Source organism: Simochromis diagramma, unplaced genomic scaffold (genome assembly GCF_900408965.1).
Source record: "Simochromis diagramma unplaced genomic scaffold, fSimDia1.1 OVJJ01000516.1, whole genome shotgun sequence".
Taxonomy (NCBI): domain Eukaryota; kingdom Metazoa; phylum Chordata; class Actinopteri; order Cichliformes; family Cichlidae; genus Simochromis; species Simochromis diagramma.
Genome location: NW_024386938.1, coordinates 1364053 through 1390101, shown reverse-complemented (window position 1 = coordinate 1390101; position 26049 = coordinate 1364053). Strand labels below are relative to the sequence as shown.

At 43.5% G+C, this 26049-nt stretch overlaps 1 protein-coding gene across 18 annotated transcripts in view; it reads left to right on the top strand.

Annotated features, from left to right (window-relative positions):
• Positions 1-26049, top strand: part of nfixb (nuclear factor I/Xb) — a 135682-nt gene that overhangs the window by 51234 nt on the left and 58399 nt on the right. The window contains exon 4 of one of the 18 annotated variants that reach the window (XM_040037344.1): positions 14041-15535. The exons of the other annotated variants lie outside the window; for them this stretch is intronic. Coding sequence (XP_039893278.1) covers positions 14041-14060 — 20 coding nt within the window. The 3' untranslated portion in view covers positions 14061-15535. Of the gene's footprint in view, positions 1-14040; positions 15536-26049 lie in introns of those variants that run through there. 18 annotated transcript variants of the gene reach the window in all.

The window sequence follows — 26049 nt, the reverse complement described above, 5'->3', positions numbered from 1 at the left end:
GTGGTAACATTTGATTGGTGTATTATTAGACACAGACCACCCTGCTTCTGAGCCCCACTTGAGTTTCCATTCTTCTGCTGCTCAGCTTTAATGTCAGGCGCTCCTCCAGCAACCCAAACATACACAGAGAGCATTAACGTAAAGGAGGAGAGGCACCGTCGCAGCGAATTCGCTCTGCTTCAGCGGAATGGCGATAGGGAAAGTAATCCAAGCCTCAGTGTTTATTTTAAGAGCTGATGATCTAGAGATGGCCATTAAAAGCAGAGGGCAAACAATTTAAGAGCAGTAAATCTGAATGGAGGAGAGGAGTGGGTGTGGGAGGACGGGGAGGAAAGGAGGGAGGATAGAGGGTGGTTTCTGTCACTCGCTCTACCTCGCTCTCCTTCCACGCAGGGGGAAAAAAATACTTGAGATGACAGTGAATTAGAGCAATCTGGCCTTCATTCTGTGGTTAGATTTTTATCTGCGGTTTTGGCCCTGAGAGCATCTCGGATCTTTGCTTTCTTTTTTCCTCCCCGTCTGTTCTTTTACTGTTGTTTCTGTTCTTTTCATCTGAGTTCAGGTTCCCTTTTGGCCTGGCTGTAAAACAGACCTTAACGAGATACCATTCACACCACGGGCGCCAGCGCTCGTCCCTTTAACCAGGCTACCACAGCGCAACATGCAAAGTTATCTGTGCTTTAATATATTATATATTTTATATAATATGCTGAAACCAAAAGCATCCACTCGAACTGTTGCTGTCCATGAAGGGAAACCCTTGCAATGAGAACCGCGATAATAACCGGAGAACATCAAGATGCATAAAGGATCATAACGCTGAGAAATGATATCTTATATGTTGTTACACAAGATAAAAATACACGTTAAAAAGAACGTGAAAGAGAAGGGCCGATCTGAGCCTTAAGAATAACGACTGTACTTTTGTGATAAAAGTAAAGTCGCGTGAGCGTGTGTCACATGGCTTCACAGACAGACGAATAGACTCGCAAGGTGAAAATGATCCGGGCTCTGCGGTCGCAGCAGTAATGATGGTGTTGATGAAGGAATGAACTCTACTTCTACCAAAGAAAGTAACGAAAAGCTGGGAACCTCTGCCCAGCATCATTATCCTCTAGCCAAATACTTTGCAGTAGCTGTTGGTTGATGTTGATTGAAGCACTGTAACATTTATAGCGCTAATATTTTTTCCACCGTGCTTTGCCGAAGCCACCGTCCCTTTGCGACGCATTTGATGTTGCCCAAAATCGAGCTCACCAAAACCCGTGGTTCTCCCTCCTTCTAGTTTCTCGCCCATCTCCTTCTCGTTGGTCTTCAGATGTGTGATGAAGTAATCCCAACATATTTAAAATCCTAAAACAAACAGAGCCAAATTACACACATTCTTCCCCCATGCTGATTCGTGGAAGTTGTTAACCAAATAAAGCTCCCTTTTCTCTTTCCCTCTTTCCATCTCACTCATGCTCTCAGTGGATCTGTCCTGGCTGGAACTCTTAACTGAAATAGCCCCAAGCACAGAGCCTCTTTTGTTGTCAGGCTTTTTTTCTCTACAAGGTGTTTGTGAAAAAGAACAGGATTTTCTCTTCTGGGCTCAGGTCCCTCCATCACTCCACTGCTGCCTGTCTGGCTTGCTTGGTCCAGGTCTGTTCTGGTAAACAGCCTTGCCTGACACTCACTGTTTATCACACATAGCAGTGAAGTTTAGCCGATTTTATTTTGGGAATGGGTTTTGCTTGGAATGTCTTGCAATTATTCTTTTTTTCTGCATAAACTCGTGTTTGTTTTTCTTTTTATATAGCATAATTGCATACCCTCAAAGATAGATGCCGTTTGTTTGAAGGCTGATTGTTAAAATATTAGCAACACTTACATGCTTTTGAGTATACACGTATATAACCTATAATCCACTCCAGCACACCAACAGTATTGGACTTTTGTTTTCCTATTTCCACCTGTAACTACAGGACATGCAATTAGCTAGCTTTATAACAAAAGCAGACTAAGTTAGCTACTAGCTAGTGAACATAGTGGCCCATTTGCTGGCTAAGGAGACAGGGATTTCCCCTCATGCTGTGTTTTAGAAAAAGCAGTGCTCTAAAAGAAAGCAACTCTGAAAACAGCCATATGCAGCAAGAATAGATGGCTGGTAGTAAAAATAAATGTTTCACTGTATAACTGAAACTGATGAAGGCCTATTATCTATATGTCCTGTTCCATATTTGTATCCTTTGACTTTACTAGAGCAACTGTATGTTTCATGGTTAAAAACCAACCGTATTTATCTTACACTGGTGCTTGGGGCAGCCCCCAAGTTCATCCTCTGCTGTAACAAGCTGTTTTAGCTTCCCTTCACATAAGGCCAACACTTAACTGATTGGCTGCCCATCACAAATGAAAGGTTTGAACAGCAGGAGGGTGGGTCTTCTGAAGCCATGTTCACTTACTGTCTGCACTATTTGACCGTTTGGCCATTTTTAAGTTGTCTGCACTGTCTGAGTGACTGAAGACCAGAGTTCAGGCTAAATTAAAGGTTTCGTGTGTTCACTGTGTCCCTTTCGAATGTGTGATGTGCTGTGCATTTGTTCATACTGAGAAACAAATGGTTAACAAAGCCATTTTGTAGCACTGACAGAAGGGAGCACACAGACACACACTCACAATCACGCACTCCCTCATTCAGGCAGACATGTGTTCTGCACAGCCTGTCATTACAGAAGCCTTGATGTGGTCCCTGGGTGGCACTGATGCCTCTTATTGTCGTTTTATGACAACTTTCACTCTCTTGCTCCGCGATGCCCCGCCTCCCTTCCTCTTTTCCTCATTCCTTCCCCTATCCCTGTGTCTCTGCACCCCATCCCACCTCCTCCCAACGTGTCCAAACCCACATCCATTTTCTCGCTGTTGCAATAGGATGCCTGTTTGTTTTTAGAGTGCAAACCATCCTGACACACATCCCCAGAGCAAAGCCCTGATGTAGGAATATGTTTTAGGAGGGGTGTGTGGTAGCAGTGGACAGCTTGGTCTCCATTTGCAGAGGTAGAAACTGGGAGCTGGAGCCCGTCCAGGCCTTGTTCCCAGTTTTTGTCGATTGCGGTTGACAGTTATTGTTTTTGGTTTTACTTGAATAATAGGGTTGGTAACAGCAGAGTGACGACCTGCCATGACCCGCTGATGGTTGTGCTCCGTGTTTTGTTAAGCCTGCGTTTGTCAGGTATAAATTCAAAAAGTCTGGTTCACTCGGGGGCAAAAATGTTCAATTTTTTGCCTTCACTCCTCCATCTCTGCACCTGCCACACTTGTGTTTGGCTTTGAGGATTTATGACACCATGATTTGTTTGTCATAGATCGTAATTCATTATTCTACTGACTGAAGTTGGATAAACTGGACTGATTGAACAGCAAGCACGTTTCATGAGGCAAACGGCTGCACTTTAGGGGTAATTGCTGTTACAGAGACCTCTCTGTTAGAGTGGAACTCTTAACATATACATTTGTGGATGTTTAAAAAATTGCCGCAGTGTTTATAGGAGTGCTGATTTAGGGTGATGCTGTTAGATAATTAGGTAAAAATGGAAAGAGTTTTTGCGTGGAGATTGTGGTTATGCACTTTCAAATAGACTGACACACACACAGAATGTTTTGCATGTCTGCACCTTAATTAATGAGGTCTTTGGGAGTATAGGCCCTGCAGCGCTGTTGGGTAAATGAGTGAAGCGAGTCACCTCGGGACAGCAACAGGTAAATCCTGTTTAGATCAGCCCCAAGGCACTACTTGTTCCTTAATTTGGCTACGAACGCAGTCTTCCCTCCCTTCTCTCACCCTAATCACCTCAGCACCACTTGGTAATCTTGTGCATGCACCCTCTCTTCATTTCTTGAGGTTTTCTTAACAAGCTTACATCTTTTCTGGGTCTTTGACCTGAAACTGTTTATCACGCACGCAGGCTCTTCTTCGTCGTGTTGCTTAAATGGCCTACTAGGTTACTTAAGGTAACAAATGTGGAGCAGCAGGACAAGGTGATACTGACACTATTATGTCAACATAAGTGACAGAATCTGCTTGTTTACCGAATGAACTGTGCACAGGTATTGGACAGGCTGTCATAGCTGGTTAGGCACTATTAAATTAAGTGATATCTTGGCTACGCTCAAATATGGGTGCGGTTGGAGTTCAGATAGAATCAGTTTGTTTCCCTTTGCCTTTTCCTCGGCAAACAGTTAGCGTGAGTCTGTAATTAGCACCTCTAACTTTGTTAGAGCTCCTAATTTCATTTTCGCAGGGAGCCCCATGACTAGCCCTACTAAAAAAGATACAGGAAGCTCAAAGTAGCCCACTGCCTGAGACTTGCTGTTCCACTTTGAACATTAGTGGGGAATTTCAACACGCTGCTTCCATCTTCTCATCTAAACTTCAGGCCTTGTTTTCAGCTGTTCTCATTTTTACTTGTTGCAGAATAAAACATAACTATGGAACTGAATCATTTGCCTTATTTGTTGATATCAAGAAACAGTGGTGAGTTGCTCCTTTAGCCATTCTCCTTCTCTAGACTAATATCATGACTTCTTGGATTATGCTGTTCCAGCTCACACATTTCTTATACCTCAAACTACAGCAGAAGAGAGATGTCACTGATCTGAACATTTAGAGGCATCATCAACTCATATTTCAGACCTGTGGCTGTGGCAGCTGCAATGTGGCTAGTATTTTTTTTGGGCAAGTGTGTTTAGAAAGCAGCTAACGACCAATTGGATTCCAGCGTTCCTTCCTGATCCATCTGTGCTCCTGCTGTGAGTATAACTTACAGTAGCGTGGAGGGTCTCTTGAGGTCAGGGAGCTGAAAATCACAAAGACATGTGGAATGCTGAAAGTTGGCCAATACAAACAGGCAGCCTTGGCTCTCCATCCATGCAGAGCACAACAACCACCAGTTAGCTATACCACCAACCTCTTGCTCTGTGTGAGCAACGGTTGGCCACAAGGGGGCAGAAAGTATAATAAGTGTGACTAGCTAACATTGAAATTGGCTACTTTAGCAATGGATCATTTGACTATACATACGTCTTTATTCGCTGTAAGTATCGATGCCTCAAGGAATCTCCTGATTGTAGTCTCCTTCAGCTACCCTGAGATTTTTCGTTTTAGCCTATCACTGTATATAAAATATTAATGTCAAGCATTCATATGTGAACATGACATTTTGAAATCTTGTGAGAGCTGCTTTGCTTGATTTAGAGCCAGATGTATTTTGCTGGGAGGTTCCAGTGTTACGTTTTCTGGTTATGCTAGCAAACTGCGTCTATTAGCTTAGCGCTAAGTAATAAAATACTCAAAATTTCACTTGTCAAAACTGAAGCAGTTTTGAAGCAGCAGTTCCCACTTGGAAAATTCATTTAGAACAGCATCCAAGTGAAAAATGTGAACACGCATGAGTCATAAACATCGGACTCTTCCCCATCATTACCTTCCCTCCCACGTGATTTGAACACAACATGTTCAGCTGGCTTTCACGGTCCCCTCTTCATTTTGTCGTACACATTGATAGTTGCAAATGGATAACAAGTTGCACCATCAGCAGTGGGACATAAATTAGTGAAATGAAATGATAGCTCATCGTTACTTAGGTTGCTGATTTGCGTGTGGTTTGCAAAAAAGTCATATTTGTCAGTTTAGTTACAAGGCTGCACCTTTGCCTTTGCACACAAAGTCCAGAGTTTGAATTTTGAACAAAAACAGACTTCACAAGGAGCTGACTCGGGTTTTCTTCCCCCATTTTCTAATCAAAACCATTATGAGCTTCACCCACCGAGGGACGATCCGTGAGGCTCAGTTTCTCTCCTCGGCACACATCCATAACAATAGAGGGCATTTTGGTCCAGCAGAACTCAGTTGGCTGGATCAAAATGAGGGGAGCAGTTAGGGTTTCACTTACAGAGTCAGAGAAAGAGAGTGAAGGGGAAGAGAGCGAGAGGCACAACGAGAAAACAAACACGCAGCGATTGTTGAATTATGGGTAAAGACAGCTGAGGCTAACCAGGTTTGGTTTCCACGGTGCGGTGGGGGGCTTATTGAAAAACAAAAAGTCTATGACTCAGTATTGCTCTCAAGGAGACTCTCAGGCTGCAGACGCTCTCTCCCCAGAAATTCAACAAAAACACATGCAGTTAAATAAAAAGGAGAACACCTTCAAAAACATAAAACCCCAGGGTTCAGTATGGTCATGAAAATGTTCCACGTATCCTCACTGTTAATGCCAGAAAGGGAGGAGGTTGGGAGGGGGTTGAAGGAGAGGAGGGATCTGTCCTCACATTTGCTATCAATTTAGGGCACTGAAAATAAGCACCAGGTTTCACTGGAGCCGAGTAGAACACCAGGAATGTTTTTCTATATAAAACCAAAGGACGGATGGAGGAACGGGGAGAAACGAGCTGGGAAGAAAGTGAGAAAAAGAGAGATAAGGTTGAGGGGGTAAAAGGGGGCTGTGGGAGAAAACACAAAAAGGCAACAGAAGAGTGTTGCTGTATGACAACAGCACCCTCAGCGACCTGGCTCCAGATGTGAAGCCGGTGTCGTTTGACAGCTCAAAGGGCGAAAGTCGGTGAGATCGTGAGCCGTGGTGACCCCGCTGGAAAGGGCAGGTACTGATGCCTGAACCCGGGGTGGATTTGATGGTCAAAAGCATTAAATCATGTGCATTATTAGACATCTGCTGAGGAACAACAGTCCCTCACACATACTTGTCAGAGGCTTTTATAGCCTACTCAGCACAGTTGAGGCTCCATTTGCATGTGTGCGTCAGTGGGCCTGATGGAGACCGGAGACTCCCTGAGGGCTGTGAGTAGGCACAACGGATGAAGGAGGTTATCTTTTGAGAAGATAATCGATTGTTCTAAATTTGTTCCCGTTTTTGCTTGTGACACGGTTTGAACAGATGTAGCCAGTGTCCGCTCCTCACCTGTGTGCTCAAAACTCACAAACTTCATGATTTTGTGTTGGGTGGTGCTTATTCAGATGCCAGGAAGGCCGGTGTGGTGAATGATTTGTCTAAATAGGTAAACTAAGTAGTTAAACATAATGGCTTAACAGTTCAAGTAGGTAGAAGCCGATTTCAGCCATACAAGGCAAACCTATTGCTAACGTGTGCCGATTGGTTGGTTGTGGAATTAGAATAAGAGATTTCTCTTGATCTCGCTGGTTTCAAATGACTCCAAAAGACATCAAGTGCACAGTTAAATCAAAGCAGGTGTTAGAAACAGCTGGCTGAGGAAATCTAAATTCATCTTCTTTGCTGGCCCCTTCTCCAGAAAACATTTTTAAAACCTATGACGATTGCATTTTAGGGCTCTTTTCCCGTCTCTATTGTGAAACGTCAAGCAAGTGCCCACTGTGAAACCAACAGAAGTAGACTGCTATTGTAGCTGAGACTTGCTGCACATTGAGTAAGCTGAAAATAATGGACAGTTTTAATGATTTGCTGAATATGACGTGGTTCTGCCTCTGCAGGAGTACTGAAACTCACGCACTCTGGTTCAATCAGTTCAGTAATGCTTCCTTCAGCTGCTGCCTTATTCATCAGAGGTCATCACAGTGGAGGGATCCACAGACGCCCTTCATAATGCAACCCTCCCCAGGGTTTGTATCTCCTCCGAGTCTTGAACCAGATCTTTCACATGTTAGGAGAATGTGTTAACTACTACAGTTTTACTAGCAAACGTGCTAAATATTACTCACGTGAAAATCAGTTCACATTAACAGGGTTTTGTTTTTGTGACAGAATACTTGAGTTTATGTGTGACTGAAAGTTTAGGAGCCACTCCTGGATCAGTTCTGAGAGACACCGTCAGATTAATACTCAGTTGGTTTGGAGTTTGTATGCATGAGGCTGTGAGACACAGTGTCTGTCTTTCACAGTGAGCCGAACTCCAGCGACAGACTTTAGTCGAGTTGTTGACCCACTAACAAAGCTCCTTCACCCAGCTCTTCCCACCAACAAAGTGCTGCTCTTATGCTGATAGAAACAGTTGAAAAAGACTAGAAACAAGGAGGGAGTTAAAGAGAAAGCAAGCTAGAGGGGAGAAAAGGGGGGTAAGAGACAGACCAGATGTGTCCTTTGTTTAGATTTGAACGGAGCGGAAAGGATGGGTGTAGGAGTTAGGAGGCGAGCTTTGCAAGGAAGAGAAAGAGAGAGGGAAAGCAAGTGGGAGTGAGTTTTGTTTTTTTTAAAGAGTAGGACTGTAATGAAACCAAAGCATTCAAAGCCGAGCGCCTGTATGTGGGGAGGGGGGCCTGCACCATACAGTATGTGATTACCTACCAGCAAAACCACATTCATTATACTAATTGCTACAATGGTCCCAGTGGTTGGGAGCTGAAAAGGGTGGTGGTGGGGGAGGGTGACAGTGAGAGGGGCTGCATTGTTAACATTTGTTAGGCTCATTGACTCCAGAATTCATGGTGTCTGTCATTATAGGTCGCTGGGATATTCTCCAGGGTCTGCATTTATAGAGCAACTGATAATCTGGAGGTCGGGCTGAAGACCCGTTTCCTCTAAACCTCATTGCGCCTACATCAACATCCTAGACCCTACGAGCTCAATTCCTGCGTAACAGCATGCTATGCCTCTAACCAGACTGCCCCGCATTGTCACGAGTGCGCACGTTTAGCATGTGGTATGCATTCAGGCCCCCTCACCCCCGAAAAGCAGCGAGACATGAACCAAAACAGAACCATGCAGGCCAAGATTTGAACGATGGAAAGACGAGGCCTTTCCTGCATTTTGCTGCACAAAATAGCCAGGCTTCCAGCAGCTTGTGTCAATATTTCACTCTGCGTGTGTGTATGTGTGTGCCAGTGTATGCAGAGAGCTCTGAGCAGATGACTGCTATGACAGTTAGAACATGTGCGATGGTGAGCACACAGAGACTCGCACAGCTCAATCTGTTGAGTGTCGAGCCCGAATCAACCCAACTGGGGGAATGTTGCCAGTTGTGATCATCAATATGGCCGGCAGTTGTTTGCGAAACATTTGCAGCACATTGCTGAATTCTTTAGCGTGCCTTCACAGGAAATGAAGGACTAAGTGACTAAAATCTTTTCTCCTGCTCTGCTCCTTCTCGAACGCACTCTCACCTCGAGCGCTGCTTACAAACTCTTAGCGTGTTTATGGAGTCAGCTGGGCTCGCTTCCTCAGTGCAATAGCATTAGGATCATTGCCTTTCATGATGATTTTGATCCTGTATTTTCGAGACTAACTCTCAGCCTGTCGTCTCTCTTGCTCAGCTCTTTTATAAGCCGGCCTACAGCGAGGGTCTGCATCATGTGTTTTTACTCTCTGGCTAGAGAAGCGGTGCTTTTTCAAATTGTGCAGACAAACAGGGACAAAAGTTAGTAGGTGGTAAGCAGGGCTTCTCTTTCTCTCTTCACTTGCATACTTATGTGGTGAAACAGGCAAAATCAAATAATAACTACAACTTTGTTTAAAAAAAAAAAGGACAAAACCTGTGTCCAAAAAAGTTCTTGTCTAACAATGATCAAAAAGTTTGAAATGAGTACTGGGTGACCTCACGGTTATATATATATATATATATATATATATATATATATATATATATGGGCACTTTAATCCACAACTTTCTTATCTGACATATAAATATTTACTTCTAAAATTTAGTGCAAGAGCCAGAAGTGTGAGAGTGTGCACACTAGATTGAGGCAACAGTACTTGAGTAAATCTACTCTCCAGCACTGGCTGTCCAGCCCCTTTTCTTCGCTTCCTCCTAGTTTCCCTCTGTCTTTGTGGCTATTCCTGCTTTGTTACTTCTTTCTAGGCCGGCAGAGACCCAGTAGGAGGCGGTCTGGCCAAGGTGGCTGCTGTCGGCTGACACAGCCAAAGTAAATGAGCAATTCTTCCCCAGTCTCTTGGAAGTGTGTGCTACTGTTGTTGGAAGCTAGAGTCAGGAGGGAATTCCACTATGTGTGCTGGCTTAATATTTTGCACACAGCACTTGTACGTTGATGTATATGTTTGAGTGTGTGTACACACACAATCAGTCAACAAGGTTGATGACAGATTCCCGTCAACTGTCAGGTGGTTTTTACATAGGTCAGAAATAGCCATGGGGCTATGGGAAGAATTGGGGGATCAAGTGTGGCACGATGGGGCTGGCATGATAACGGCACTCTGGGTCTGCTTTCTCGCTGGAAGTTGACAGCTCACAGATGATATCGCGTTTCCTCATCCTGGCACATCACCCTCATCAAAGTGCCCCCCAACCTTCCATCAGCCCATGCAGCCCTGCCTGTGTTGAATACTCCCTGGGTCAGAGCTAAACCGCAGAGGCCTGAGTAATCAGACCACACACGCTAAGGGAAATGGAGAGGAGAATGACGGTGTTATGGGAGTTTGTTGTTTGACAGTTAATGCTCTTCTGGGGGGGCAGGAGGGTGGTCTGTGGTTTTGGGATGAGAGGCTTTTTTGTGCAGTATGTGTTATGTGCAAATCTTTGAGATCCAGGGCCAGAAAAAGAGTGTTTTGGAGGAAGAAATAGACTCTTATTAGTGGGGATGTCACTCATAGTGCTACACCCCAGATGTGTTGTAAGTATTTATTGAAATGGGCAAAGTGAAAAAGAACAAAACCGGTTATAAAAACAATTTCATGCATTTCTTCTCTAATGTTAGATTTGTAACACAGCACTGTGTGAGTGCTCAGCCACGAGTGGTCATTTAAGGAACTGCAGTTTTTGGCTTCTGAAGTCAGCTTCATTTATTTAAACACCGCAAGATTCCACTTGTGGTCTCAGAAGTTAATGTATTTAAAAATATTTTTTTCTGTTTTAAAGACTTTTTAACTTTTTGAGCATGCAAGTCATTTTCTGCTGGTTTAGAGGATCCAAGTATAGCTAATTGTTGTGGATAAATGATATCTTAGGTCATTGTCACTGGATTCTGGTTTTGCCGCCTGTCAGAGGATTTTGTTCATTACACATACAGACTGCGTATGTACAGTATAATGTGCAAATCATTGGCCTGCACTAGTGAGTTAACAACAAACAGTTTCTGTCATGCTGAGTTTTGGGGGAAAGTGTATAGAACAATGATCAAAAAATTCTTTTTACTTAACAGGAATGTCGAGACAAAGTCTTGAAATATTTGTGCGTAAACATGAAACAATGAAACATTGTATTGAGATTTGGTGCAAGGTAGAAGTGTGTGCATCAGTGCATGGTAACGTGCACACGGAAACGTACAGCGTGCTTGTTTTGTGATTAGCTTTGAGTGTACACGCAGCTCGGTGACAGCGATGTCAGCTGAAACTCGCCCTCCTTGCTCGTTTGCTCGTTCTCCCTTTTCTTTTCTTTTTTTCTGTGGCACGAGGGACTCGCATGCAGGGTGCACTTTGAAGTGGCTTCTGGGAGGCTGTGGAGCGTGCCGAAAGGTCAGAGGTTACATCAACTGCGCCTCCCTGGACCTCCCCAACCCCCCTCCTTTGCCCCCTTAAATCCCTTTAACCCCCGCGTACATACAGACACACACTCCTGTTTTCTTGTCAGTGCTACAGATCACTTCCAGACCCCCCCCCCCCCCAACCGACAAAGCAAGCCACGTTCTCCTGGTAATCCTGCTGTCAACTTTTGACTGTTCCAGTGTATTCACACCTCCCCACAACGTTGTGTCTTTTTTCTTTGTTTAGGTTACAAATGCCACGCACACCTGAATAGGGCATTGCGGTTCGAGTGTTAACAGGATAGATTATGTCGCGTTCTATTTCCGTGTGTGAGAGAGACGTACATGTGGGCACGTGCGCCGCTTTTCAGGGGGATGTTTTGTTCTCCTCCCCGCTAACGCATAAGAATCTGTCGTTCGCTCGGCGAGGTGTGAAATTGCACTGTCATCCGCTTCACCTGTCAGAGAGGGGCCCGGCAGAATGACTCAGACCCGTTGGAACCCTCACATTCTCTTCTTTTCCTGTTCTGGAGATTTGTATCTCGGCAGTCTCAGCATATCACCCCCATCCCCTCCTCAAGCTTAACATCTGTTTCTAGTGAGGGCCAGAAAGGGGGAATGTTGAACTCTTAAAACTAATTAGCGCATTACCAAATGCTCGAGTTAGAAGAGGCCTCGCAAGGCCCCCAGTTACTCACCCCACTCCACAACTCCTCGCTGCTTCCTGCTGCACTGAGCCCTACATCTCCCTGTGTCCCGGGGGGCCGGTTTATCACCCAGGACCAATTAGAGTAGGAAGTGAGGTCACTGACCTTCTGTCAGGCCTCATCAGCTCCTGTGTCACCTGAGAGGGGGCACGCCACCACAAGGAGTAACGTACTGAGAGAGGGGCAGCTGACATCCTAAAGGGGTATGCTGCTTACTTCAGCTTTTCATTATGTGTGGATTTTGGAGTCTTTTTTGTGCCAAATTTTTATCAAGGAGAGGCGTTGTATAGTCTGTTAAAACCAATAACACAGATAATGGTTTCCTTTCCACTGCAAAAACTGGGTCATTTCTGTTTACATTGCAGTGCTGGTCTCCCACACTCACAAGCTGATGTTGTAATTTTGTAACAGCTTCCATTAATAATGTAAATTTTTATTCAAGTCATCCAAAAAGAATGTGAATTAATGTGGATATGGTCTGTGAGTAGGGAGCTAAGAGGGTTGCTGTCATTGTGTTGGCCTACAGTGGAAATTTAAACACTGTGAAGGAGTTCCTGTGGGTATCAATAAAATAACCCTATACTCCGTGTACTCCGTGAACTTTATAGCAGCAAGGGCCATCACTATAAAATCTTTTTTGCTACATGATTAATATGTCCACAAGAATGCACAAAAAGGATAATGTGGCAACTTGTATAAAAATATCAGTCAAAGGCTGACACGAATAAAGTTCCTAATTAATAAAAATTTTTTTGCCAAACCAGTATTAAAGCAGTATGATCGGTATACTCATTTTATTTCATGAACTTATAATAGAGTACCAAACTGTAGTGACTCAAACAGACCGACCGCAAACTGGAGGACCACCTGTGAGTCAAAGTGCAGGGCGCAGCGGCGCATGCTAACCTAGCAGCTAGCATAGCTCTGAGCACAGAGAGTAGCAGAGAAGCTGCAGCAAGGGCAGACCACAAATTGGTAATTAAACTAAGAATGAAATCTCCTGTAACTCCAGGTGCAGTTAGCCTGTATGAACAGGCTAACTGCACCTGTGTGAGTGACTCAGTCTAACAAAGCTGGACTGAGTCACTTTGTTAACAAGTTTGCTGTGGGAATGACACTTGAGTTTTTCAGAAAAACGCACAACAACAAAAGAAAGATGAATGCCGCCAGCAGTAGTGATGTTTCCTTAGTCATCCCTAAAGTGGGGAAGTGAGCTGTAGCTGCAGTGTAGTCTGATCGAACCGTCTCCGTTTGACATGTATTTTTTTCCTTGCTAACTACCTCTGAAGAAGCGACCAAATGAAGAAATGTCACTGGTTTCCAATGCTCTCGGTGGTAACCTGAAGTAATGCTCAGATTTCAACCTGCGCTAGGTTAAAGTAATCTATCACGTTATGAGTTCAATGTTGCCAGTTTCACAGCATTGCATCCAGTATTTGTTCACACATTTTATTCACATGTTTATCCTGTAGTTACTGTTTCAATCTGCATCGAAGCCAAAACTCTGCGCTTTCTCGAGGCACACAAACTAGTGTGGGCTTTATTTGACTCTTTATCTTAAACCAGTAATATTGAATCTTCAGACGACTTCAGCATTTCATGTTTGTACTCTGTATTTAGAGAATGTGGCACCATTTTGAGTTTTTCTTGCGTAGTTTCGCAATGGGGGGAAAGTTTCCATTACAGCTGCACTACTGTGAACTATTTTACCCAGATAAATGTTTTCTTGCAGCAGGAAACCTGCAGAAGAACCAGTCTAGGGGTGGGCGGCTATCTGCCTCCAGTGCTCAGGGAGGAGAGAAAATGTGAGCGTGAAACCATAATGCTAATTTATGTATTTTTCTTTCTTCCTTCATGTTTCTGCTGCCATCATGAACTGTCTCAACAAAGGTAAGAGAAAACTGTACTGACGTATCTGCTGAAGCATTTTCCAACTCACGTCACCTCCCTGTCGCCACAATGAACCACGTGTCCTGTCACACGTTCTTTACCTATTTCGCTGAACACCTTCTCATTCAAGTATAGTTAGTTTTTATTAGCATGCTTCTGCTTACTGATTCTACAGCACAACATTCAAGTCTGACATTCAGAACAGGAAGAAGTATGCTGTGTGGCTGCAAAATGTGGCCAATCCTTATACATTAACTGCTTTAACCACCACAGTTAAATCACTCATTAAATGTGCCCTGTGGAGTTTGCTCATTAACTGGCAAGCCTACTGTATATTTGCATTCAGCGATTCTCACGCAGAACGTCTTGTTTGTAACTGGGGATTTTTTTAAGCTTTTCTTTTTTCATAAAAGGTGTTTAGCAGATTTGCGAGTATTTGAAGAGCCACATTCTTTAAATCGATGCATATTGCGAGCAAGATTGATGTGACATGGACACAATCCTTTGCATGTTAGTACAATCTGTTGATCAGCAGAATAATATAACATCGGCCTCGGGACGTTAAAGCAGGAACCTCTGGGGACTTCACAAATGTCGTTCAGATGTCCACTGAGGTTTGGTGCAAAACCTAGACAGTCCCTGTCGACCTACATATTACATTTTGGGGATGTGCTTGACTATTCAACCAGTGGATAGCATGTTAACTGCTGAGTCTGAAAGGTTGCCCAGTCACCTGCACTTGCCTATATTCTGTATCTGTGATGCATTGTTGTAAAAGAGCAAGGTGGAAAGTGCAATAGATGCAGACTGCTTTAACCACCATAGTTCTGCATGACTTTGATTATGGAAATGAGGTCTTCTCTGTAGGCTGTGTTAGACTAAAACACTATGCTGCAGCAATACATAGACACATTCTTCACAGATGTAGACGTTAAGAAGGCCAGTGGTGCCCTCCATATAATCTGTGATGCTAGCACCATACGTAACACAGGTAACATTAGCCACAGTTGGCAAGCTAATCCGACACTGTGCGCGTGAAGTGTTTTGCATGGGGCAAAGTTCCACACATTTCAGCAAGAGTTAGAATCACATTTCACTGTTGATGAATGAATACAGTTTCTAATTAGCTCTTAAACGCACATGTTTGGACACACAGTAATTAGCCCTCGCCATAAGACTGATCAACTGTTTTCTGACTCGTGGTTTTTCATTTCCCCTTCCTGTTTAATTGACTTTACTTTAAAGCATATGTTTATATCCTAGCATAAACAGCTAGTAACTATATGAGTGAATACTGGCTATGTTACTCTCACCTGTTTAAAATGTGGCTTAAAGTCATAATTAAGAGCGCGGCCCCTCAGAGTGACAGGTAGGTGCCATTTTGTGTTGTTCAGTGTTTGGTTGCACTAAGAGACGCTGTTCAGCTGTCATGTGAGTGCGTTTTGTTTTGACCAAGTTAGCTAGACACTGCTAGCGTAGGATGAGAGCGCCCCAGCCCATATGGAAAAGAAATAGTAAAAACAGATATGATTTACTCATGAAAGTGGCCACTTTCTCATTACTTTCATATATTTTTTAGTAAGTATACAAAACATACAAGTTTCATTATATAATATTTCAAGGGATCTTATATGTGTTTTCACTCTTGTATGCTTTTCATACAAGTTTCATACAAGACAGATACAAACTTTATAAGATTTATATATATCTTTTCCATATGGGAGCTCCTACCCTCACATTTAAGCATGGTCGAACAAACAAAAAGGCAAACACCTTCAGCACAACAAATCAAACGTTGATGTCACTGTGGGTATGCTCATCCTTTATATACAGTCTACCTGTGATATCAGTGAAAAAAGGTTGATATGCAGCAGCAGTAGATCATAGTCATAGTTGAAGCTAGTAGAATAAGTTGGTTAATTGCAGAATGTTGAAGTTCTAGTGAGTCAAATTCAATTTGAGAATGGTTTCATAGCATTTTGGAAAGACGCCCTCCTATTGTCCTGTTTTCTGTTATAATGGCTACAACACAGAGGAGTGTTTGACGCTCCCACTCCTCCTCTCCTTCTGTCAAGTCTCCACTGCAGCACCTTAATTTGTCACCCTCTCTATCCTCCCCTCCCAATCATCCGTCTCTCTTCCTCCTCCTCCTCTTCATCCTCCACCTTTCACCTCTCTCACAAAAATCTCCACTTCTTTTTTTTTTTTAAACTCCTACCAGCACAGTCTCCATAACTCCAGCTCCTCCTCTGTACAGTTCAGGTTCTCTCAGCCCCATCTTCATTCTCAGGATCTCTGCTTCTTTTCTCCTCCTTCAGCGGCCTCCCTTTCCACCCCCCTGCTCCAGCCTTCCTCCCAGGCCAGCTCTGTTTGCGCCTGTTTACCTCCATCATTCCACCAGATGGTTTGTGTTAAAACTCTACGTCTGACAGCTCGGCTGATTTTCCGTTTTTTTTTCCCTGATATTATTTTAACATCGGGGGGATTGCTCAGACCTGCAGGAACACAGAAGAAAGACAAGCAGGGGGTAAAAGGAAATTAAAATATGAAAAACCCCGATGTATTAAAAGCAATTATTCCATCATGCAAAGGGCAGCAGTCATCACTGGGCCCTTTTTGGTTTGGTTCCCTGTGTTACTTTTTTTTTTAAATAAATAAAGGCACATATAATGTAATATTGATTTAAATCACATCTGTTAGGGTGATTTCATCCACCCCCTCTCCCTCTGCTCCACGTCTTTTGGAAGGGAAAAGGGGCCCGGGCTGCCAGAAATAATTGCTTGTTTGCTGGTATTTACTTAAAATCTGTCAAAGATGGAGAGAGAAAATGAGTAAGTGCAAGAGTAAGAAAGGGAGACATAGAGAAAAAGAGAAACCCTCGGCCCCTACACAGATCATTATCTGCCAGTTGTCTTCCTGCTGCTGACAAGGAAGTATGTGCATATGTGCATTCCTTTCAATGTATACTGTACATTGTCACAGCAGAGTACGATGCTTTACTATACGGATAATTTGGTGCAGGAAAAAATGAAAATACAAACTTAATTTCCAGAGTTTAAAGTTTACAAAATTGCAGCATATGGTCAGCAGGACCGTCTAAAATCAAAGGCAAAGAAATGCAAACCAATAAATCTGTTTAAAAATCAGAAGAGAAAAGTTCTTTGGAGCTGCACAGTGGTTAAACACATCACCATGAAATCAGTCCAGTTATACCAGTTATGTCTGTGCACTCATTACAACCGGACTTTCTAAAGGTCGTTTCAATGGAAACGATTTGACATGTGACTGGAGCTAACTCTGTGTACAGCTCGTCAAAACTTCTTTTTGTTTTACTTATGGTTCCCAAATGTTTTATGCTTTTGGTGTTAACATGGCAACAACACGTCCGACTTCATCCATTTTCACCTAAAAGCTACATTTCACACTAGACTGATAAAATGCAGGAGACTGAGAGATCTTCCTTTGCAAACAGATGAAACTCGAGTGGTTCATTTTTCACGGTGATAATCGTTTTAAAGCCAGCTCCACACTTTCATCACACCGTGTCTTCTGTTCACTAATGAAAATCTCAAGATGCTGAAAAAGAGGTTTTGTTTTTTAAAGCAAAGGTGCATCATTGGTGTTTCTTAGCAGCAGATTTACAGTTTGTTTTCATGCAGTTTACATAATTTTTGATGTAATTCTTGCAAAGTCAAACACAGTGTCTGAATTCCTATTCACTCACTAAGTGGAGTGCTTCTCGACAGCTGTGCACTCAATGCTGCCTCCGGAGACCAGAAGCTATAGTGGAGCAGTGATTAAAACATTAGACCCCTCTATATATATTCCAAATACAACTGGCAGCATTTAGCTGACACCTACTGAGAAGCTTTTCAGTGCACGGGGGGGACAGCTTGTGATTTAACGTTCCTGAAAAGATGCCTTTTCTCTTTTATAATAAGCCAGCAGCCAAAAACGTGCTTATTGCTGAAAGTTAGATTTTCTTTTAAAGAGTGGAAACAGGGGAAACAGCTATTACGACTCTGATAATGTTCTGTTTATTGAGCCATTTTTCTAGCATGTTTTCAGCTAGCAGTTACGCTAATGTGCCGACTGTTTTCCAGCACTAGTTTAACACGGGCATAAGTGCGGTGTAAACACCTTAACCAGTTTTTCCGTCATAGGAAAAGAGGTGTGTTTGTTAAAATGCAAACCTCTCCAACTTCCTGTGAGGAATTGAATTTGATGACTCACTTGTAACTCACAATCGTAAGTTACAACTATTCAAGCCTAGCTTGTTTTGTGTGTTGCCTGTGAATGACCTGCTCCTTCCTAGCCTGTTTAATCTTGTGCCATAGCTGTTTGATTTCCACTGAGCAGCATTAGTCAGATTATCGTGCTGCTTGTTTGGGAGGCCGTATTCTGCAGGCTGACTGAGCAGGTCTGCCTGACGCTTTGGCTTCTGCCAACGCGCTGTTCCCACTGTCTCCCTCCCCTCCCCTCATCCTGCTCCCTTTCCCCTCCTTCGCTCAACTCGTTCCCTCCCCAACGAACCACAAACAATAAACCCTCTGTTACATTTAACCTCCTCACGTGTTTCCCTTTCTCCTGCTATCCCTCCCTACTTCTGCCTCTTACTCACTTGTTGCTTTCCTCTCTCCCTCTCATAACATTGTAGCTGTTTGGGTTCTGTCTTTGGTCTGTTACTCATATCCCTCGGGTGTTTTGCGACTTGTTTTGTGGGCTTGGACCATGCAGCAGAACAAAGACAACACACACAAACTTGGTCAGGCCACCGCTAACTCTTCCACTCCAAGCCAATGACAGCAGTGATTAGTATCTCATAACAGCTTAGATTGTGTGGAGAGTGGGTGTGCTTGCGTGCACGTTAGCTCGTACAATACCCTGGCAGTGGCATTACCACTCATCAGAGCCACACAGCAGCAGAAGCAGCAGCAATGGCATCGGGACAGCAAACAGATGTTGGCCTAATCTTCCCCTAATGAGATTGGTCCCTCATTCCTACGTCTTTATGGGAGCAGCAAGCTGGCAGGCAGGCAGGCTGACACTGTAGCTCTTTATGAGAAAACCACCACTGAGACAGCACATGCCTAGTAGGGTGTACGAGAGACAAGTGTAGTATTAGGCAGGTTGCAGTGTGCCGAAGAAGGTTTTCATTTGCTAGTTGAGTGGGCAGATGGAGAGGCCAGCAGGCAGGTAGGATGGTAGTCAGACGTGTAGTAATTCACAGGATGTGGAAGGCACGGAGGGCAGGCTTTTATCCAATGGCCTTCACTGGTCAATTAGATTAGGGCACTGTACAGCAAAGTACAGTTAATTCTCCAGATTAACATCATTGCTGGTTGTCTCAGACCACTAAACCAATTCACTTTTTCCATTTGGTGAATTTCATTACACAGTACATCAAGATCCGAGTTGAAACATTGCGGGTTGTTTTCTATAACAGCAAATTGGATTAGATAAGAATAGATAAATTTTTTAAGTGTGGGTTCAGAAACATCTGTGAGGCTGACATTGTTTTCCGACTGTCTGGATTGACTTGTCTGGCACTGATATCAGACACGATAACTAAACAGAGAGCAGCGGTAGTACGTACTGACACCACCTTCAGCTTGCGCTAACTGGTTTCGCTAGCGGTCGTCTTTGCTGCTCTACCTTGTTCCTGTGCAGAGACACCTGCTGGTCTTGCTCTGAGCCAGCTTCTTTACTCTGTATTTATTTTGTCCAACCCTATCATTACCCTAGAAACATATTCAGTCGTTGGGGAAGAACATCACAATATTTTTAGGTCTGGGCAGCTCGTTGTCCCTTCTGGACTCTGGTTTTGCTCTTGTTTTTTCTAATTTGCCAACTTGTGCTGTTTTTCTTTCTCTTGCCTCTTGCTTTTCCTCTTTCCGCTACAGCAACATATGCACACTGGCAGCGCAGCAGTCATAATAGCAGGGTTAGAGTGCAGGGCCGACCACTGGACAGTGTTTGTACAGAATGCTAGCGTATGTCAAACCTGGCTCATTGAACTTAGACCGCAGCCTAAAACAGCCCACAGCTCAGAGCAGCACAGAAATGCTCTGGGCACACACAGGAGAAACACGCTCACACACTTTTGTGCATGCTCAAACATATGCAGCATATTTATATGTATGCATACATATGCAAAGACATGCATGCGCTGACAGGGGTTAAACAGTGCGCTCTCTAAAAGAACGACCTCACTTGAGCCATTAGGAGACTGCAGGCAGAGTGAAAAGCAAGCAAACAGAGAGGGGGCGTGTAGAACGCACACAAAATGTCACATGAGAGAGTTTGTGTGACGCATATTAATTTTCATGTAAACTGATATACCTGCTGATGATCAGCTTTCACCTTGTGGACCCTGATGACCTTAGCAAGCATACTTAACACATGTTGTTCGACATGAGCGCGCAGGCTGAGCGACCGTGGCCGCTGATCAGCGAGGTAATGTATCAGTCGTCTTTTTAATTCAACACTTGGCGGTCGTGTGTTGGGAGCAGCGTTGTGCTCGTTAGCTGGCAACACAGGCGTATGTAATCACCTTTTTATTAACGGTCAGCAGTTAAATTACAGCTACAGTAATAAGCTTTTAATAAGCGATCACCAGAAAAGCACTATATAAATACCACTGCGTTTACCATATGCCATCCAGGCCTTATGGTATAGGATTGCATAGTACTGGGTGAACCAAATATTTCAAACATCAAATATTTCAAACATCAAATATTTCAAACATCAAATATTTCACGTTCACACATTGTGTTTGCAGGTTGATACGTTAGCTGCTGGTTAGCTTCTGCAGTATAACATGCATTTGCGCGCTTAAAGAAAGCTACTTCTTAAGTCTTTTTTAGATTTATTTTAATTGATTTCTAATATTTAAACTGTGCAGTGAATATGAGAATATTGTGCGAGCTGGAGGTTTGAAGTACAAATGATAAAGCAGATGTATCACATCTCATGTCTGCATTATTTAATTAGTGAATGCATGTATTTTAAATCAAACACTCGCCCACATATTCATAAACCTAACAAAGTAGCTCCATCCAGCCAAACACTGGAAATGAAACATCAACAATTAAAGTAAAGCCAACGTCTGAAAAACACATGTCTTTGGGATGAAAGTGCTCTGATTCATGCCACTTCCATCTTTCCAACTTCCCTCTGTGGACTTTTGGTCACATTTTTTACTTCCTCATCTCACAATGTGCTGTACATCTGTAAGTTTGTGTGAGTCATTCATGAGAATGTGTTGGGTCTCTTGTGGCCTAATGTGCTCCCAGGTCTCGGTCCGGGATCTATTAGAGACTAGACTCCACACAGCAACTATAGCAGCTCTTTGAATAGACCGTAAAAATCGTTTGTCTTTTTCATGTTTACAGCCTTTGAATAAATGCTCCTCCTTAACCAGATTTATGGACAAGAGCGTGTTTTCCATTCAAGGCGGACGATGCCCAGATGATTGCCCCGTTACTTTAGGGATACTCATCCAGCACTATATAATGTCTATACAGCCCTTACACGATCCTTAAGGGATACTCAGTGCCCCGCAGTGTGTGAAATTTGCCCCAGATAATCATCTCCTTCTGGGATACAGCCACTTTCATCACCAGGCCTGTTTTACACGCCATTTACCAGAGAGAGAGAGAGAGAGAGACGTGCCTCGGCGACCCCTCAGCTCTAAAAGCTTTAACGCCTTTGCTGAAATGGATGTTCAGAAGAACATTTTCTCCTGTGCTTCTAACTCATACAGTGAAGCACAGCTTGGTAGTATACCAGTGGAGTGTAGATGGGAGACCACAAAGCTGGAGTTGACCAGTAATGTCTTTTTCCAATTAACGGCAGGTCCTCTTGGGAATTGTCTCTCTAGGATAACAGATCGCGAGGTCCCTTGCAGCCCCTCCGCTGACTCTTTTTTTTTTTTCTCTACCTTTTCTTTCCTCGATCCATCTCTTTAGCCCCCCCCCCGTCTTTCAATCTCCCACACACCCCTGCTCCTCTCTACCCATCGTCATTGTGTCTTAAATCTCTCTTTCCGCCTGATTTTGTCTCAAAGGTGATTGAGGAGGTTCTCGCTATAGATGAGAAAAGGCTCTCAATAGATGAAAGGAACTGTGTAGAATCAACACATTAGACAACCTTGCTGCTCCACTCCCCCTTAAAGTAACAGAATGATGCAACACGCTCTCTCACACGTATGTGAGGGAGAAGGAGTACTATACATTAAGATATCTTGCCTGTGGGAGGAGAGGTACGCCAACAAGTGGGGAGATGAATAGTGCTAAGGCTTGTTAGACCACATATGAGATGGGAATGAGGCTGGTTCTTTCCTTCCTCAAAGCTCAGTATGAAATAGATCTCCTTTCAGCTGAGATGGAGCTTTTTAATGTGTGATTTGTGTGCGGGTACCATTGTGAGTTCAGGCATCTGCACAGACGTGGTCGGAGTTGTGATAAGAGAAAGATTTCTGCAAACGGTTAAATCCATGTTAACCACAAGAGTAGCATGCCATGGATGCATGTACGGAGATATACTCGGACACACGCCCGTGCGTATAACTCACTGTGGTGTCCTGAGCCTGTGTGGCCCAGCACTGGGATGTGGAGTGAAGCAGGAAATGTGTGAGCCATGAAGGCATGTGTTTATGCTGGCTGCAGTCGCCCATCACCAGCCAGAGGGAAAACAGACACCAGGGCCGCTCCGCTTGCTCTCCATCTTACTTCTTCTCCTCCAAACCCTCAGCGTGATCTTTTGTCACCTCTGGGTCTCCAAGATTTCAGCTCTCGCACAAGTTTCTTTATTATTCCTCTGTTTTTCCTTCTCATTGTTTTTCTTCACTTCTCATCCTTGAAAAGCAGGCTACAAAAACAAATCTGCACACTACATGTCAGATATTATAGTTCTTTTAATAACACAAAGCTGGTCTTTAATGTGCACGGTTCAAAGAGGGACATTATCGACAGAAAATCAGTTCCAGAAATAAATACTTCCAAAACAGCTCTCCACCACAGCAGCAGAAGTAACCCCTGTGGGGACCCTCTGTTGGCTGTAAAGATGAGCTGTTTAGATAATGACACTTATAAATAAAAGTATGAATACTCATTAAAGACAAATAGTGAAGCAGTGAGGCAGTGTTAATAAAAATGAAAATTTAATAACCCACTAATAATACAAAAATAAATAAAGGCTGACTTACAGAACTTGGCTAAATTTCTCACTGTTGTTGGCTGGAGCCCTGAATCAACAGTTTGCTCTCATCAAGGCAATTTTTCCTCAAGCTTTGGACAATAAAGTTTTGGACAATAAAAGTCCCGTCACACAGTTGAATGGATTTCAGTATTTCCCTGTTTGTAATACGGCTGCATTAGCCTAATCATTCCCTGATGTTTCCTATACTCTGTGTAACTTTGTATGTGTAGTGCAGTGACCCAGCAGCATGCTTGATTGTGATCTGCACTCCGTTATGGGTAGGTGTTGGAGCATGGTGTGGCAGGCTCCAGCACCGAGGAATATATGCACAGAGTGGTTTCAGAGTTTTGTCTACCTTTGTCTATAGGATAAAACACTGAAACCAACTAAGATAAACTGTGAACTGAACCTAATGTTTCAGTCAGGGTCACTATAGTCAAAAGAAGATTAGTTCCATCTGCTGTAATTTAGATTTGGCATCATAGCTCAGTGGAACCTCCCCACGTTTCCACACATATATGGAAATCACAAAGAGCTGTGGCGAGACCCCCTCACAGCGCAGGCATCAGTCACAACAGATATGACATTGAGTCAGAGACGGGATAAAAAGGAGGAGCTGGGGTGGAGTTAGGTTACAAAGTGGCTTGCAGATCTTTAACAGCTAAATAGCGTACACTATGAGATTTACCAAGTTGAGCTATCAGCCGATGTTGAGATCAGTTGAGTTTGATGTTGGTTTTATTTTCTTTGGCTGCCAAACGAGCGCCGTTCTCTAGGTTTGGAAGGATGCTGATTGCTGATTGGCATGTTTTGGCTTGGCAACTTATACTCCAGGTTTTGCAGACCATGATCATTTTCTGTTCCACCTCGCAGTCTTGCCTCACTTATCTTCATCACTGTCACATGCTCTCAAACAGTTCGTCTCTCTTTGATGTACTCCTTTGCTTTGGGTTTTTAACTTTGTCCATCTACTCTTTGCTTTTGTCACAGTGCGCCTTTGACTTCTTTGCTTCTTTTGGTTCCACGATGCAGCTACTGACACTGCCAAGTATTCTTCTGGGGACATTACAGTGGAGACAGTTGAAGGAGTTGACGGAGCAATCAATCAAGGGTCCCTGTTCGAACTTGAACCGGGGGTTGTGGTTTGCCATTGGTCCCTTAATTTATCCTCGAGTTCGGAAACTTTACTTTCCATACTCTAAGGCAAACCGACATCTACAGCAGACTCCTTCTAATTTTTGCCGAAGTTAAACTTCAGTACTTTGTGAGCATGCATGAAGACACTTCCCTCATAAATATTTATTCTTCCCACGTAACTGAAACTCCTGTAAAGCATTCGGGCCTCTGTCTCCTGCTGTTACACATGTGTCCAGGCTAACTGTGAGCAGAAATGTTCTCCTTCAGACAAAATAAAATCCTAAATGTTCAGATTTTTAGTTATTTTAGTTTTTCCAATTGAAATAAGTTCGAACAAAGTCTCCTGAGGCAACTCTGGCTTTCATATAGCACGTTCACAAGTGTTGATTGTGCTAAGGCTCACTAATAGAAGCTAACTTTTCCAAACACTTGACCTTCATCAAGTTGAAATGGACAATTTACCACAAGCTTTGCTGGATCTGAGAGGGTTTATGATAGAAAAATGTTCTTGCATGAGAACCAAATGGTACATGAGGTGTGGGAGAGGACTGATGTTATGGGTGACGATAGTGATATTAATGTGCTTTGAAAGAACAGGAAGTGAACACACAGTTGACCTTTAAGACTTTCCGATATTCTATCTCTGTCTCTTTTATCTGCCTCTTCTCACGAACACACCATTCTCTTCATTAAAAAAAGCACCTTTGGCCCGTCCGCGTAGCAGCAGCCTGTAAGAAAAACAGAGGGAAGAATTAACGGCAAAAAGAGTTATGAGGCAGCAACGAGGTTATATTTGTAATGAAACAAGTGTGTCATCTTCTGGCTGCACAAAGCACTGGATGGGGAACGGGGTGTAAAGATCTCTCAGGCATGCAGAACGCCAACTGAGAAGTTTGAAAGCTTTAGAAAGACAGACTGTCAACAAATGGCGTCGTTACTATTTGATGAGTCCCAAAAGTGCCTTTCAGCTTATGTTTTGTTCTTTTTTTCTGGTGCTACAGTCAGAAAATGTGTTTTAAAAATGTACAGTGCAGAAAAACAAAGCAGACCTCTAATCCTGTGCCTACCTGCTCTCACTCTTCCTCTCCCCCTCTCTGTTTGATATCATCCTCCATCGTAAGCAGCTGATAGTGATGGAAAATTGGTCAATACAGATAGAGATACAGGATCATCGGCGGCTGTGCAGGTCAGCTCGGGCGCAGATAGATTTAGCGGACCAAGCACGGTCAATGTCAGTGGGATCTGTGAGGCTAAGTCCCAGTGAGCGTGTGGATCCCGGTGATTGAGTGATTGAGCGCTTAGCGTTTGAGCCTGTGGACAGCCCAAACAACTTAATCCCCACCCCCACCATCACTAACGTCCCACCAGCCCCAGCCCACTCCATCCCTTCTCTAACTCCAGATCAAACAGCAGAGAGGGTTGAACGGAGGCAAATTTAGAGGAAAGGGCTTTAGCTAGGGGGAAAAAGAAAAAGCTCCTTAATGATTTAATCATGGAAGATACTTATTTGCTGTAATATGAGGGTCGCCGCTCAGCTCTGTACACTGTGTACAAATCTCTGTAGGCCAGCGATGTGTGGCTGATGAGGACGGGAGAGTTTGTGATTATGGAGTTGGATTAAAAGACGAGGTTGTGCTTTTTTGATTGGGGACAAAATCGGAGTCGGAGGTC